Source organism: Perna viridis, chromosome 15 (genome assembly GCF_037379345.1).
Source record: "Perna viridis isolate PV_CMFRI_1.1 ecotype Kerala chromosome 15, ASM3737934v1, whole genome shotgun sequence".
NCBI classification, from domain to species: domain Eukaryota; kingdom Metazoa; phylum Mollusca; class Bivalvia; order Mytilida; family Mytilidae; genus Perna; species Perna viridis.
In genome coordinates, this window is record NC_142459.1 from 18,921,500 (window position 1) to 18,937,948 (window position 16,449).

The following is a 16,449-nucleotide window of genomic DNA, read 5'->3' on the forward strand; positions in this document are numbered from 1 at the left end:
GGATTAAAACATGTAGACTTTTTATTTGTATCACATACTACAGATGATTATTTGCATTATTCTTACAAAGACTCCTACTTCAGTACATGCAATTATAAAAGGAAGTAAAATATTTACTTGATTCTAAATAATAAACAACGATCATTTTTAAGGACTTGTAAAGTTCAATTTAAATTATTTGTATATTATCAAGGGTACCAGATACAAAACACAGATGATATTAATATAGTACTACAATGGTTTATTTCAGATTGGAAGCTTTTCAATTCAAAGTATCAATATGTTGTAAATATTACAAGAGTTAAAAAAAGTACACTAAAAGTGCTTCGAACCAAAAATATCGAGAGAGAAAAAATTATTCTTCAACATGCAATAAATGAAGTTTAAGTATTTTTAGTTTTTGACTTACAAACTGAAATAAACAAAAGAGATATATCTTCACTAACAATGATAGTAAACAGATCTTATGTTTTCTAAAATGAAAGGAGCAATGATATACAAAGATTATAGTTTCCTGATTAAACAATACATACTTATTTATATAATGAGGAAACAGATATATTTCGACGTGGGGGTGTAAACGAGTTACAACTGATACATATAAAGTAATTGATATAAAGGTGTGTTGACAAGGAAAAAAATGTTGATAATAATTGTGGTAATCATTTACTTCCATGACATCGTAAAAGAAATATTAATCATTTACAAACATGCAAACTTTCGACTAAAATTAGGGGTGCTTTAAAATATTTTGCCGTGTTTATTTGCAAACAAATATTAAGGAAAGTTTCCTATATATTTCCTAAAGAATATAATCATAGTTAGCCTACGAGAAGAATATCTGATAAGTCTTTGCAATAGAACTGATCAAATCATTGATTTTCCTTAAAGTCGTCGTCTCGTTTTAATACTACGGGGTCTACGTATAATATCACTTGATTCTGTTTTTTTTTCCAATTTAACATCTCAAACTGACACCTTAACAGCACAACTATGTTCAATAATGGGAGATTTACTAACATTTGTACTTCGTTTTGAAATGTCAATCTAATTATTTGTAAAAGAATTGTTTTGAAGTAAAAAAAAATATATGTGAGGAAGAATTGTTTATTTTGTTTCCATTAGTTTGTCTTTTGACATCTAGAAGAGCAATCAGAATGGATGCAACTTTTACATTGGCAAATAAAATCCAAAGCATCAATAAACAAGGAAAATTTAGAAAAAAATTAAAAATTGGTACATCGATAATAGAATAAAATACACATGTACGACACAGCAAACTGAAAAAAAAACTTAATGATATGGAACAGAAAAAGACACGAGGTGATACGTATGAATCCTTTTAATTGGTTGTATGACTCATATGGCAATGCCAAATTTTCGGAAAATTTGTTGTTTTTATCCAGCACAATTAGCCCCAGGTGAAATACTCAATGTGAAGAAAAATTCAAAACAAGGAACTAATGATATTTCAGGTGATCACATCACTTGTGACGAGAACGTTTATTGTAATGAATAAAATTTTTCCTATATATTTCCCTAAAGAAGCCATGTAAATTCAAATTTGTAACGTTTCTTCATATTTGAAAGATGGTATGGCAAATAGGATCTACTGATTAAAAGGGTTATGTTGCTACAGTAGTTTGATGGTCGTCATCATGAACTCGTGGATCGCTATGGTGTATCCATGTGCACCATGAAAACTGATTTATTCAACTGGTCATAGTTTTCCTTTCCTCGTTTGTCTATCCCGGACTTGACTTTCTATGGAAAACTCGGCGGGTGTTTCTAGAAAAGCAGATGACGCTTACACTACCGGTGCACCTTGTTCATGCTCCCAGTTTTTAGTGGAGCCCGAGTTGCTCATTTGCTTTTGTTACTTTGTATGTATGATTTTAGTTACTTTATGTTCTTTGTTGTGTATGTCGGTTTTCCATGTCTGGTCTTTGTCCCTGGATTACATTCTTTTGATTACCGCTATAACTTTGATTCCCTTGATTACTCTTTGATTACCGCTATAACGTTGGTTCCCTTGATTAGTCTTTGATTACCGCTATAACCTTGATGCCCTTGATTACTCTTTGACGTTGTAGTTTGTTGGATATTATGCCTCCCTCATTTGTCTTTTTGCACGTCACGTGACTCGGAAACTGTTGCATAAAATACTATGACAGTTTGTGTTTACTTAGAACATGATATGTAATGTACAGCATGTCAGGGACTTATGATTATCTGAATTTTGTGATCGTTATTCCCCTTTTGAACTTTAGAACGGGGTGAAGTACGTTTTGTAAGCAAATACAAACTTGAATTTTAACATTAAGCTTATGGTAGTCTGGTAGTCACATAATGGAAGATTATTCAACTTTTTTTTCGTATTTTCATCGATTGCATGCGTTTCGTTGAAGCGTGTTACTTTTTTATTGACATTTTAGCATTAGCAGATTACTTCAAATTTCAACATACTCAATTCTACTCAGAAAAATGAAAGCAACCGATTTTCGAAGCAGATGTTGGTATTAAATTCATTTCAATGTATTAGTGTTTTTTTCAATACCCAAATTGAAAACTAATGGAATAATTATCGAATAAATGATAAAGTATCGAATTATGAAATAACTAACATATTATCTCAAGTTTTGAGCAAAAACTAAAAATATTTTCTTCCTTGTCTAAAACAATAGAAGTTCTCGTCACAAGTGCTCCTATTTTAGATTAATTATCAGGAATACACTTTAATCATACTAATGTCCTCTCTCCTTAATTGCTTAATTACTCTTTGAAACTTATTTTTGGCCTTTTAGGTTGACGAATCGATATCCAATAGTTCCAACTTTTAAAACATGTATTTTCGTTTGCAACACTGCATATTTCATTTTTTTATGGAAAAGGCCGTTTGCATAATTTGATTTCCTGCGTAGTTGTGGCATTAAGGATCACGGGTACAAATTCAACAAACTACCGTAAAATATCTACATCACTATACCAACGCACTGAGATAAACGAAATAAAAATATCTTTGATATGTGTTATGCTACAATATTCATTTGTCAAAAAATATTATAGAAAATCATGGTGCAACAATGATGTTTATGGTTTTGATCTGGAAAAGAAACGTAACATTATTGAGCAAGGCTCAGTAAAGAATATTACCGTTACAAATCAGCCTCATGCGCTATATATACAAACAAAGTCCTCAAAACAGGAAGTTTGTGTCGCCTCGGTCTAGAAAAAAAATCCCGCAATATGGCACACAATATAAGATATCTGTTAATGTAAAAAATGACTGAAAAGTTGTTGCAGAGAAAACTAATGGAAGAGTTGTGGAAGGACAGACACAATAATCAGTGTACATTTCCGAATAATGGGGATAGGGAATAACATTAATTTTTATGTTTTAACGATCACAACATTCTTTTGTTTCCAGAACATCAGTAACGAGATATTTGTATTCCGCCTTTATCGGTAATCTGTACCTTTTTCCTTTGATCTTGTTGACAGATATATTTATCTATCTTCTTTCTCTCGTACATGTCAAGATATTCAAAATATTTAATTATTATATTACCGATAAACAGAATAATAGTACGGTTTAATTTTAATACTCACAAAAGCGACAGAAGTTCGTTTCCTCTCTTACCCACCGCTGCAAACACGCTTTCGGAATTTTCGGATATCATTAAAATCAATTGACAATTGAAATACGTGGAATAAAATCATTTATCCAAGCTTTGCAAGATTCTTGCATTTTATAAGAGGACTGTTTGCAGCATACATAGTCAGTTTTGAACGCAGAGAGGCTTGATTTCCTTGTTCAAATTGGACACTTACATGTATATCTAAGTCCACAAACCACAAACATTGATATATCCTTTATGCTGATGAGTATGTTGTTCAGAAGAGGTTAAATATATTGAATCATTACCACATTACAATTCAGGTAAATGAAATGCAACGAAATTAAGAATATATACTAAAACTGTCTACACCGAACCACTTTTGGTCAATCAATTGGTCTAGCAACTGTCTAACCTGAACCACTTTTGGTCAACCAATTGGAGTATAAACTGTCTAAACCGAACCAATTTTGGTCAATCAATTGGTCTAGAAACTGTCTAAACCGAACCAATTTTGGTCTAAAAATTAGTTCGGTTCATCGAGGTATTCGGTTTACCACGGTTAAAACACTTGAAATGAATATAAAGGAACTTTAAAAAATGTATTGATAAAGCATATTACCGGATTAGTTTAGACTGTACATGTTTAACGTATTTAATAAGGCTATTATTATAGAAAAAAATAAATGAATAGAAAAAAATATTACTGACAGTTTTACATAGAATTTTCCTTTATTTGTTTGAACTGTTGATTGGCTGAAAGTATCAAGTGCATTTGCATTTTAAGTAGCACTCCAGCTAAGAATCATGCAAAATGTGATACATGGATGGAAAGTCTACATATATTTTTTTTTATTTTTGATATCTTGTTTAAAATACTTTAGTAAACAGAAGTTAACATTTGGTTTTTCATATAACTCGTGCTCATAGGAGATAAATAATGTACAGAATGCACTGTAGAATTCCAAAGTAAGGGAGATAATTCTGTAAAGGACACTCAAATACAATAGAATCTATCGAATTTTCAATGTTGATTATCTCCTAAGAGCAGGCAGATTTGAATGAATGATTACACATTTCATAATATAGACCCATAAAGCAACTTAATTACAAAAATAAAAATATGTAGCCGTTTTTGAGGTGTATCACATTTTTTTCATATTTTGCATGATTCTTACAAAGACAGCTACTTAAAATACCAATTAATGCACAACTGCAGACTTCCTTATGACTCCCACTAATGGTCTACATAAAAATAAACTTACTGTTATATTCCATATAAGAGTCAGGTATGATCAATTAGCTAATCTAATACTCTCAGACTGAACTTTTTTTTTCAAATTCGTAGGCACCTTACGTCGATTCAAAGAATAATCAAGGGAACCAAGGTTATAGCGGTAATCAAAAGAATGTAATCCAGGGACAAAGACCAGACATGGAAAACAGACATACATGACAAAGAACATGAAGTAACTAAAATCATACATACAAAGTAACAAAAACATAAATGAGCAACTCGGACTTCATTAAAAACTGGGAGAATGGACCAGGTGCACCAGTATGGTAAGCGTCCTCTGCTTTCCTAGAAACACCCACCGAGCTAGTATTGAAAACAGACACACCCGATGTTTAAATTCATATCGCTAGTACTTTAATTTGGTTTGTATTCCTTACTTTCATTCATATATCCAACCTATTTTATTTGGTTCTTATCATTGTGTAGGTAGGTCAGATTTGTTCCCTGTGCTCACAATCTGGTCATGTGATTGAATTTGGACGTATACGTATTTGAATTGTCTCACTGTTCACGATATCGGTATTGTGACGGTAGTATTAACCTAATTAAGATATACTCAAAATGAGAATTTCACACTACAGAGCCATGTTTACATAGTACTCAATTTAATATTCATTTAAAAAAAAAACGATTCCCCCACTTTTAATGAAATATTTTAATTAAAGTTCAGCATGTATTTAATCCAATAGTATTTTCAATAAATGTATGAACTTAATTTGTTTTCAGATTAAATTGTTCACTTAGACCTATCGATAAGCTGTGTAAAACCTAGTGGAGAATGTTTTCAAAAATGAAAGCGTCAATGATTGATTGAAATTTTTAGTTTTCATTATCCTATACAGTCCCTCCATCTCCATCACATATATTTCATATGGAGTTTTGTATTGTTTATATTACTACTCATACGTAATGCAAGAGTTTGCCTAACTACGCAGAATTTTTGTACCGCGCTAGACTTCTTACAATTAGGCTTCTGGAGAAGGGTTATATTACTACAATATCGAAATCATCACTTCGAACGTTTAATGGTCGTCATCATGGACTAGTGGATGGTTAAGGTGTAACTTGTCATAGCTTTCTTTTACTCTTTGGTCTACCCGGTACTTTTGTTACTTTATACTTTGTATTTTTGTTATTTCATTTTCTTTGTTTGTTGTCTCAGTCTGGGCTTTGTCCTTTGATTATATTCCTTTGATTTCTATTGGAATCTTTGTTCCCTTGGTGACTTATTTAGCCCTTTAAACCCTTCAACCGGATGTTAACCCCAACAACCTACTTATTCATGACTGTTCCATGCTTTTCCTTAATTTCGTCTTCCTTCGTGCAACATATAAAGAAAGCTACCACATGCCACGAATGACCTCATATAATTGCAATCAGCATAGTCCACATTATAAAATGATATCCTGATTTCAATTCATGGGGTTAATGTAATTCCCATTATTGGAATCTAAGGCTCTCCGTAATTCAATTAGCCTTTACAAAGTTTCATTAAGCTAACACACAGCGTAAGATCTTTTGAAATTGGTTTTTATGGAAACAAGTACATCCTGATATAAGATTGGTCTATCCTACGATTCAAGATTCTTTATTTCATGACGTGATGAAGAACAATGATAATGATAAGCACACACAAAGTTCTATCATTTTATCATTTTAAAGATAATATACTTATTAGATGTAAAAAAATACATCATCTTTACAACAACGAAAATGAAAGGGCTGAGGTCTTGACATAGTTTTTTAAAGAGAAAATGCCCCTCCCAATTATTCATAATTCCTCATTTATAATACAGTGGTGAGTCACAAATTTGACATTAATGGAAATACGTTTTATTTGATATATTTATATATATATATATATATATATATATATATATATATATATGAAACTTATCACGTAGACAATAGATAGATTATTTGAAATGAGCAGACCATACAGTAGAAAAGTTATGTTTATACCCCTAAATGTTAGTTTATAAATATAAATATATATATATATTTAGGGGTCTGAAAAATTTCCAACGATGTTAGAACTGTCAAATTTGCGAAGCAAATTTTTGGTCGTTCCCTCCGCGGGACTTGAACTCGTGACATCTATGGCAACACCGCCTGCACTAAGTCCAGCGCCCTAGACCACTCGGCCAGCTAGGCTATATAAAAATATAGCTTTCGCTGGCCGGGTCATTCCTCCTCGTAGGATTAATCGAATGATCTAGGGCGCTATAAGTTTACGTTATCTTCCCTGTATCAATTTGATCCGATGGAACAGTGTAGCGAATAGAGTCGTCACATTCTGAGACGTTGTATAATATTGATTTGTTGTGATTTGTTGTGACATGCATCATTAATTAGATCCTCTATCCTACATAATAATAACTAAATGAACTGCCCCGTACTACCATACATCGTGTACTAAGTTACAGCCCTAGATTAATCCTACGAGGAGGAATGACCCAGCAAGCGAAAGCTATATTTTTATATAGCCTAGCTGGCCGAGTGGTCTAGGGCGCTGGACTTAGTGCAGGCGGTGTTGCCATAGATGTCACAGTGGTACGAGTTCGAGTCTCGCGGAGGGAACGACCAAAAATTTGCTTCGCAAATTTGACAGTTCTAACATCGATGAGAATTTTTCAGACCCTTCTATAAGTTTACGTTATCTTCCCTGTATCAATTTGATCCGATGGAACAGTGTAGAGAATAGAGTCGTCACATTCTGAGACGTTGTATATATATATAAAGCTTAGCTTATAATCAATTATTGTCCATTCAATTATTATTTCTCATAGCCACTCCCAATGATTAACTCTATTCCCTGAACCTTATTCCAATCTTGATTAACCACTTCTCTATACCGCATAACGTTTGACGTTAACAGTATTTAGGTTCTGTAGGGAATGACGAAAAACTACTGTCGAGCACTCTCTGTTCCAGGAGTCAGTTTCACAAAAAGTCGTAAGTGTAAAATTGATCGGAAGAATTGACGTCATAAACTACAATAGCATTGTGACTTTATGATTTACGATCAATTCTACAATTACGACTTTTTTTTAAACCGACGCCAGGACTTACTTTTTCGTCATACATGTATTCAGTAGAGCGTGATTTCATTTTTGCGGGGATGTTTTTCAAGCCCTTTTCAAGCAGATGATTATTTTCTATGGATGACATACTCCACAAAAAGAAACCGATTACATTAGTTTTTAGTTTTGTTTTAGAAAATAACCCACCTATCTTAAACATTAAGTAAAGATCAATATGCACCCAGGAATCCCTTACATAGAGGGCTTATTCGCTATATCAATGCTTTACACCTCTGTTACACTCAGTGTTAAACCATCTTTTTTATGCAGTAAGGAATATACCGGGAAAAGCTTGAAAGAGTTGAAAAAAGTAGTGTTTGTGCTCTGTGATTTTGTTATGCACCCTGTTTAGCAGACGTGATATGTAGTAATTAAGCAGAAAGCGGTTATTTGTGTTTGAAGAAAATCGGGTGCTCATATTTTTAATGCTATATATATGTTCCTATCAAAGATTTAATAAAAGTTCCGGTTATACATCAAGCTTAAAAACAACAGGTGATTTATACATTTATAATACATAAATAAATTCGACTGGGAACCCTTAATAAACCCTATCTTAAAAATAAAGGTATTACTGTGAGATTAAACGATAACAAAGTGAAAACAAACTTATTCGAGTCCAATAAAAGTTCGTAAAGTCGATATTTACAGTAAATTTAAGTTGACATTCCTGTAAAATTATCATTTCGGATTTTGAGTGCATGTGTGTTTAACGGCGAAAACGTTTTACTTGTTACAAAATTAGAATCGATTATATGAGTCAGAACGGGAATAGTTACAATAATTCGAGCATTAAAAATATGCAAGAATCTATCTTGGGAATTATCATTGTACAAAACTGAAGTTAAATACTGTAGATAATAGGATGTGCAAGTCTCGTTTTTCGTTATTCCTAACCTGAAATTTCTCACACTATTGGAAAGGATTATCACGGGAAACAATATTTGAGCGATACTCAAAAGAAATTCCATTGGTGAGCACTATAACATGAAATAATCAAAATAAAACACAAAAAAAAAACAATAAACGAGCAACACTGACTTCCAGGTGCACTGCAAGGGGAAGCTTGAAACACCCACCGAGTTGCTCATTGGCTGTCATGTCTTTCTTAAATATCCGGAATTACTTCAACAAGTATGAGAAATATTGTCTTTTGACGAGTTGAGCGCAGCAGAAGGAGTGTAAAGACAATGAATTTATCACACGAATGTAAGAAATCCCAGACCGTCAATATAGATGACGAGTGTAATATACTTTTTGTAATATAGTTTTTGTATAATTTGAATATATTGACAAACCTTGTCATGCAAAGATATGGATCCGTATAATACTTTGTACTGGACTACTTTTACATGTTTTATTTTGCGTGTTGCGATTGGCTATTTAACCGATGACAGACATGGTCGTGTGCACCCGTCTGCCATGGGCTGTATGTCATGGAAAAAACAACTCAAAAGGAAGAACGGGTGTTCTGGTTTTCCAAGGAAGAGAAAAGAAGTCCTAAATTGATTAATCGTATTGCTGACCAAATCAGTACGGTATAAAGAGAGTCAGGATCTGTTTGATGAGACAACTCAACGAAATAGAATTTTTTATTATATGCCTTCATTGATATGTAAAGTACAAAATACAAGGTTTTCAAAATGTATAAATTAAAAACTACAACAATATTCGATCTGAAAGTTTGCATGGACGTGTAGTTAGTTTAAACGTGAATTGAATCGGTTTGAATTAGTGCAAGGAAAATAATGCTTAACATTAAACATGAAAATTATGAATTGGTTAATTATTGAAATAGTTTTACTAAAAGTAAGTGGTGTAACGGATGCTATTGAAAGGGAAGGAGGCAAACATTGATACACGTTGTCTAAAAATAAAAAACGAAAAGAGAACAATACGCAACTGAAAAATCTGTGCTATTTTACAATAGAAGTGAAACAAAAAAAAAAACACAACGTCTGAGAACCGCCGCGAAAAAAGACTTCTTATTATGTCATTTTACATTTATCGTTTAAAATTAAATGGCAAAATTTATTTAGAATGACAGTGTAAAGATATCTTTACCATGGCGCATCATAAAAGACACATAAGATATCCTTAACAATCCAATCACAAAGCAACTATTCTATCAGCATATGCTTTCAGAAAAAAAAAAACACTCATTTGCTATTGGATATCAGATACTGTGAATTTAGTATTAGAAAATCAAATTTGAAAACACTAGCCCTGAGTACGCTTTTGTTTGATCATGGGACAATCAACAGCCATACATCTCATATATAATTCATCCATACATTATAATACTACATTCAAAACTTTACCTTTTTTTGTTTTTAATTCTATGGAATATCATTCAAGGCATCAACGTATGATTTGTTTGTTTGATTTTTTATTGTTTATCATCTATTTCTAAAACTACCATAATACCATAATATTTTTTTTTCGATTGAAGATTATTTATTTATTTATTTATTGTTTATTATTTTTTTTTGTTTTGTTCCTTAAATGTTAAATGTCAATCTATTGTTATAAACATATATGGTAATTTCCTGAACTTTAGGAAAGAACTCTTAAAGAAGTATAGAGTTAACGCACAAGCATATCAGGCGTCGATTTCACAAAAAGTCGTAAGTGTGAAATTGGTCGTAAATTATGACGCCACAATGATATTTTAGGTTATGACGTCATTACTTACGATCAACTTTACACTGACGACTTTTTGTGAAATCGACGCCAGTACATTACATATTCAATTGGAATATACTATTATCCTTGAGTAACATGTTCTATTGTATTACAAAACAAAGACATTTTTTTACAGATATTTCTTTTCTTCAATCTTATCCTCTCGCCATGAATTCGAAAATGTATTTGCACTTAACTAAAGAAATTTGAATGCTATATGATTTCAGGCTTTGCGCTTTTGCCTGTGTCGGACAGAGCTATTTGTTCTAAAATAATGACCGTGTAGATGATGCTTCGTTATGCTAATATGGTTGCTATCTCGGCCAACGAGAATATGAGAGACCTCCAAGAACATACATTCAAACAATTTTTAGACAATAACGTCTGAATTAAGAAAGTCATTTCCGACAAAAAAAGGTTATGATCTATTAACTTTTCAGATTTTCTGAATTTTTTTTTCTACGTTGTTGTTGCTCTGTCTCTACAGATTTGTTTTCGGTTGCTTTCTGTAATAGGTATAATGACGAAATTCTATAGCAGACAACTAAGTCCTCATAACGGTATTTAAAGCAAAATAAAGTCATAGCTTGGAAAGAACTGAGAGCCTAGTTTCGGTCTGAAAAGAAGTCATGTCTTTTAAAGCGTTCTATACAAAGTTCGGTATTTTCGTATCTTCTTTAAAAATGCGTTTATTATATGGCCTGCAATAACTATTTAATTCAGATATTTTTTTCTGTTTCTCTCATTTCATAAGAGAAGGCCTTTTTGGCTTTAGCCAGAAAGTCCAAAATACCCAACCTAGTAATACAGGCCTGACTAGCTAGTATAAGAATCATCAAGAAGAGACAGGAACCGCCGTGTTGTGTACAAAGAACGACAAGATATATTTTTTTGTTTAATTCTCTATATGTCAACTTCGTCCTCCAACAGCTTTTACCTGTTAAAACTACAAAGTTGTCATACAATAACATGTTCATCGCTTATTCATTTACTTGTTTGTGTAAAAAGCAAAATTAAACACTGTGTGGTTATCATTCAGTATGTTTAATTTCTACCATGACATCAGAACTAGAAAATTTCATACATTTATTCGCTCGTTTAACCTTATAAAGTTACCTCTCTCTTTGAAAGTCAAGATATTTTGTAGTCATTATTTTTTTGGTCAGCAATGTTTTGTTGCCATTCTGTTTTTACGCTTTATATCAACATTTTTTAAATCAACATCAGAGGAAGTATAAAATTTAATCGTATTTACTTTTTTGACTATTTTTTAAATCTTAAAGCTGCATTAGCTGCTAAATGTGTTTAGTTTTGATTCGACTGAATTTTGCTGATTTAATGAATTAAGTCAGCAGTAATGCAAATGAAGCAATAAATGTCGATAATACCTACAGAATATTGTGAAAACAACGTTTATGTTTTGCTTTTTTTTAAATCAGAGAAGATCGATAGCTCTAATCTAATTATTTTTCGCCATTACTTCCGAAGATCGCCAACAGGACATTTACATGGGTTAAAAATACTTTAACCTTTTTTAAAAAAATAACAATAAGGGATACACAGGTAAGCATGTATCCTGTTTCCATTTCATTTCATCTAGTTCTTGATTAGTTTTCAAATAAATAATGACCATATTTGAGCCACATTATGTCACAATAGGTAAATTTCAAAAGGATCCTTGCGTTATATTCTAACTTTTTTTCTTTTACTGCTTGAGCCCGTCGGTCTTCCTTACTGTTGAATAACTACTTTCGCTTTGCAATCATATGTGTTATTAAAGAGGCGACCCTTACAGCACATGTGCGGATTAAGATCACAAGATGTCACATGCATACGGATTTATTTAGGTCGATTTTTTTGTCTTGCAAGACAATAAATATGTAGACACCTATTTCATGTATTTAATGCATTTTATTTGTGGATATCAAATGAAGTTATACAGGAGAAGTACAATGTAGTAGAAATACTTCAAAGTTAAGGTAAGTAAGCTTTAAACCCGACAGACGGAATTACTGTCCGATTGGAGCAATGCACAGCAGAGAAATTCAAATTCAAATATTTTACTTATTGTAGCTGGAGTACTTGGTTACTTTTTAATCATTAATTACAATCCATTTAGCTACTTTCCGAAGTGTAAACAGTTTAGGCTTCAAAGAAAATGCTTACTATTCTTCCTTTCAACAATAAGACCGCCAACCAGGTTATCAGGTGTTGGTAGGTTACGCCCCTTTGAAAAACTTGCCAAATGGCTTGCATTCCGTAAACATGAAAAACGACTATTGAGATGATTGTAACATATACACTCGTGTTCACCTTTATAGCTTCTTACTCCTTAAAATTAGGTGCAATTTGTAAAGAAGTTGTTTAACAAATAATTCATTAAGAAAGCATTTTTTGGTGATTTTGCGTTTCCTTAATTTAATTTTGTCGATTTCGGAACTTTGTTAACCATGTAGCAAAATGTCTTATTTTGCTGCAGTTCTTCTTAATTAGCAATAAACATTATTTCATTGAACTCATCCAGTACTCGAAGTAACTTTAGAAAAATGCATGTTATAAATTTCGTATTTTATATTTATATCATATGTTTATATTATAAATATGCCCCGTGCAGGTCCGGGTGTCAAAAGAATAGGCCTGCAGCAGTGCTAAGCTTGTCGTAAAAGGCGACTAAATAGTGCTCAGAAACCTAGCCGAGGGCTAGGCGCTCTGCCCACAGAGCAACTGGGATGTGTGCCCCAGGTGGTGGAATGGGGTACCCCTGGCGTGTTACACGCTGGGGTTGTCAGGCTATAATATGGAAAACCTGACCGCACGTTAAAGAACCCTGCTGTGGTATTCGATAGGAGTAGGAACCTTTGCGCTCCGCCACAGAAGGCTAAATTGCCCGACCTTACCCATCTCTCCCTTTTTCTAGTGGCAATCAAAATTTGTCGACCCTACTATCCTTGTGTCCCATCCCATTTTTCATTTCATCATCATTTCATGTTCATCGTCTGAATATAGCTGAAATATTTCTGCTCGGACGTTAAACCCCAACAATCAATCAATCAATATATTATATATAATTTATGTTTGTGCTCGATTTTAATACTCAATTTTAAGAATATCAACATTTCACGAACGTCAATGTATGAATAAAACTAAATAACTATTTCAAAACTTTATGTGAAATCACTTTAATGATTTTAAAAAATGGCCGTATTTTGCTAATCGTTTTAGGATGCACTATATAACTTCCATTCAAAAGCATGTTATAATCTGCTCGCTAAAGGCGATTAAATATTCTTATAATGTCAAAAGAAGAATTAGTTTTGTCAAAGGCGCAAACAAGGAAAAATTCTTTGACAAGATATAACCAACAACATCATAAATTACAACACGCAAAGGACAACACGAAAATCAAAATTATATATTAAAAGCGACCAGCGTAAATCCGGGGTTAGTTCAGGTGTTCCGGAAAGGTAAACAAGGCCAAATCAATTATCCTTAATACATAAGAAATTAAAACTTACCTGTTGTGTCAATGAATGGTCTGTTTGACCTAATGTGTTCTGGTATTCAGTTAACTCCTGGGCGAAAATTAACTGAAAGCATTTAACACATACCAACTAATCCATCAGAGGCAGATACACATTGGAAGGAAAGCTATAATAACTGAAAAATATGCTCACCATATAACAAGTGGAATAAACGTAAAATCTTTTGCTTTTGGAATTCAGACAATCCAGCTCCTGCCATATTTCTCTTTTATACCAATGCTTAGTCTACGATACTATGAAACTGACTTCTCATCCAACACTAGTCTTCTACTCCGGGATATCGATTTCCGTTCAACATAGTCGCATCCTAATTGTAAAATTTTTAAAAAGGTATTGTTAGCAGATTAGAATTGAGAATAAAATATTAATTCAATAATATCTAAAATTTGCGTTTGTTTGTTAATTTTGTCCTTTTTTATATATTATTCTTCGTCTGCTAGCAGTTAACAACGTATTGTTATATTTGGCATTTTCAACCAGAATACTTTTAGGTCAGAAATATATTCATACATAAATCAGATGAACACTTAAATAAAATACGCATTCAAAGTGATACAAAAATGTGTATATATGCCAACTGCAGAGCATACGTTTCATGTATGTGAGTATGTTGTTTTTTATTGTTTTTTTGGCTTGTTGCACTTTCGAGATGAAATTATATAGATTGTGTATTAGATTGGCTCTTAGTTCGTTTCATTTGGTTGATTTGGTAAGAGATCATTTTTCAAAAGTACAGATCTGAACGCAAGAGGAATATTAGTTATTCAACAGTAAAGCATATATAGACCAAAAAAGCATTCAATGTTTGGTGGGTTCTTCACTACGAACCACCTCTACTTTTGGCAGTGTGAATTTTATATGGACTGCTTATATCATTCCTGAACTTGTTACTTGACATACATTTGACTTTCCCACTTGAGGAACTCAAAATATTAAAATTTTCGTGCAAGTGATTTACATTATGAAAATTGTTAAATGGAAATAATATCCCACAGTGTCCCTCAGTACATTGCCAAACCAGTGATAAGAGGTCTAAACAAGAAAATAACAAAGGGTTAAAACATAGATTTTCATATAGGGTATGTAAGTCTCCTTCTAGTTTTATTTTCTTTTCCGGAAATTCCGATGTAAAACGTATTGAAAACCGAAGACCGATCTATATTTTATTGTTTACTTCTGGGTACTCGAAACGCCGTATAACAATGCAAAATCTTCTAGGTTATGTTTTTTCTTACAACATTTATCATATAGAAATAATTATTCGTCATTTTGATCAGTATTTTTTACACAGAAAGATGTTTGTACTTAACGCTCTCTTAATGACAAATCGCTATGCTTTTGAATGGCAGACTAAAACCCATTCTCGTGAAATCACGGGGTTACATGATGAGACTTACATACCCTATTAAAATACATACTTAAGAAATGGTGTGTCATGTAATTTCAATTTTTTATTATTAACACTATCTTTTGAAAGGAGGAGAGGGCTTAATCTATAATTTAGTTGTTTAGAACCTTTATTAAGAATGTACATTGTACAAATAATGCAGGATTTTAAGTCATCTATAAAGCGGTTTTGGAGGTAATAAATCCAATGTAATCAAATCAATTAAGGGTTACTTTTAATGTAAAAGTGTTTTGGATATCCGATATTCTTTAAACAAAATTAAAATTGTCGGTAATTTAATACATTTATATATAATAAACACGCAGCATTGTCAATAATATGTACAATTGTTTGCTGTCAATTTTAGCTAATGGTATAAAAGCTAGCTTTAGATTTGACAGCTGTCTTTGATAATATACTAATTTCTGTCTAGTTATGGAATAAATACATCATTGCCAATATCTCATGTGATTCTATGTATTTAGTTGAATGCCGCCTTTTATATGATGAACTATCAATCTTATTTATTTCTATTAAGGATTGAGTTTACTGACATAACATGACGCTTTGTATTTTTGTCGTGTTATTTTGTTGTGTAACATAGCCTGTGTAAAACATTAGGCACGTAAGATTTTGACACTTGAAGACCATGAAACATAACGATAATAGGTATATATCAAAGAGGCAGCAACCCCAGTGGTATGTCCGTCCAAGGCCACCCATTGGTCTTCAATGAACGACGAGGAAACCCTCCTCCCACAAGGCAGGCTACCTACAGTTGACCCACAAACTTTATACACATGTATAGCGGAATAATTACCATAAAGACAACTGACGC

At 32.5% G+C, this 16,449-nt stretch overlaps 1 protein-coding gene across 1 annotated transcript in view; it reads right to left on the minus strand.

Moving 5' to 3' along the window:
* Positions 1-14,540, minus strand: part of LOC148597330 (sarcoplasmic calcium-binding proteins I, III, and IV-like) — a 36,678-nt gene extending 22,138 nt beyond the window's left edge. The window contains exon 1 of the mRNA XM_088563922.1: positions 14,357-14,540. Within this exon, the coding sequence (XP_088420048.1) occupies positions 14,357-14,423 (67 nt within the window). The 5' untranslated portion in view covers positions 14,424-14,540. The remainder of the gene's footprint in view (positions 1-14,356) is intronic.
* Between the last annotated feature and the right edge of the window lie 1,909 nt (positions 14,541-16,449).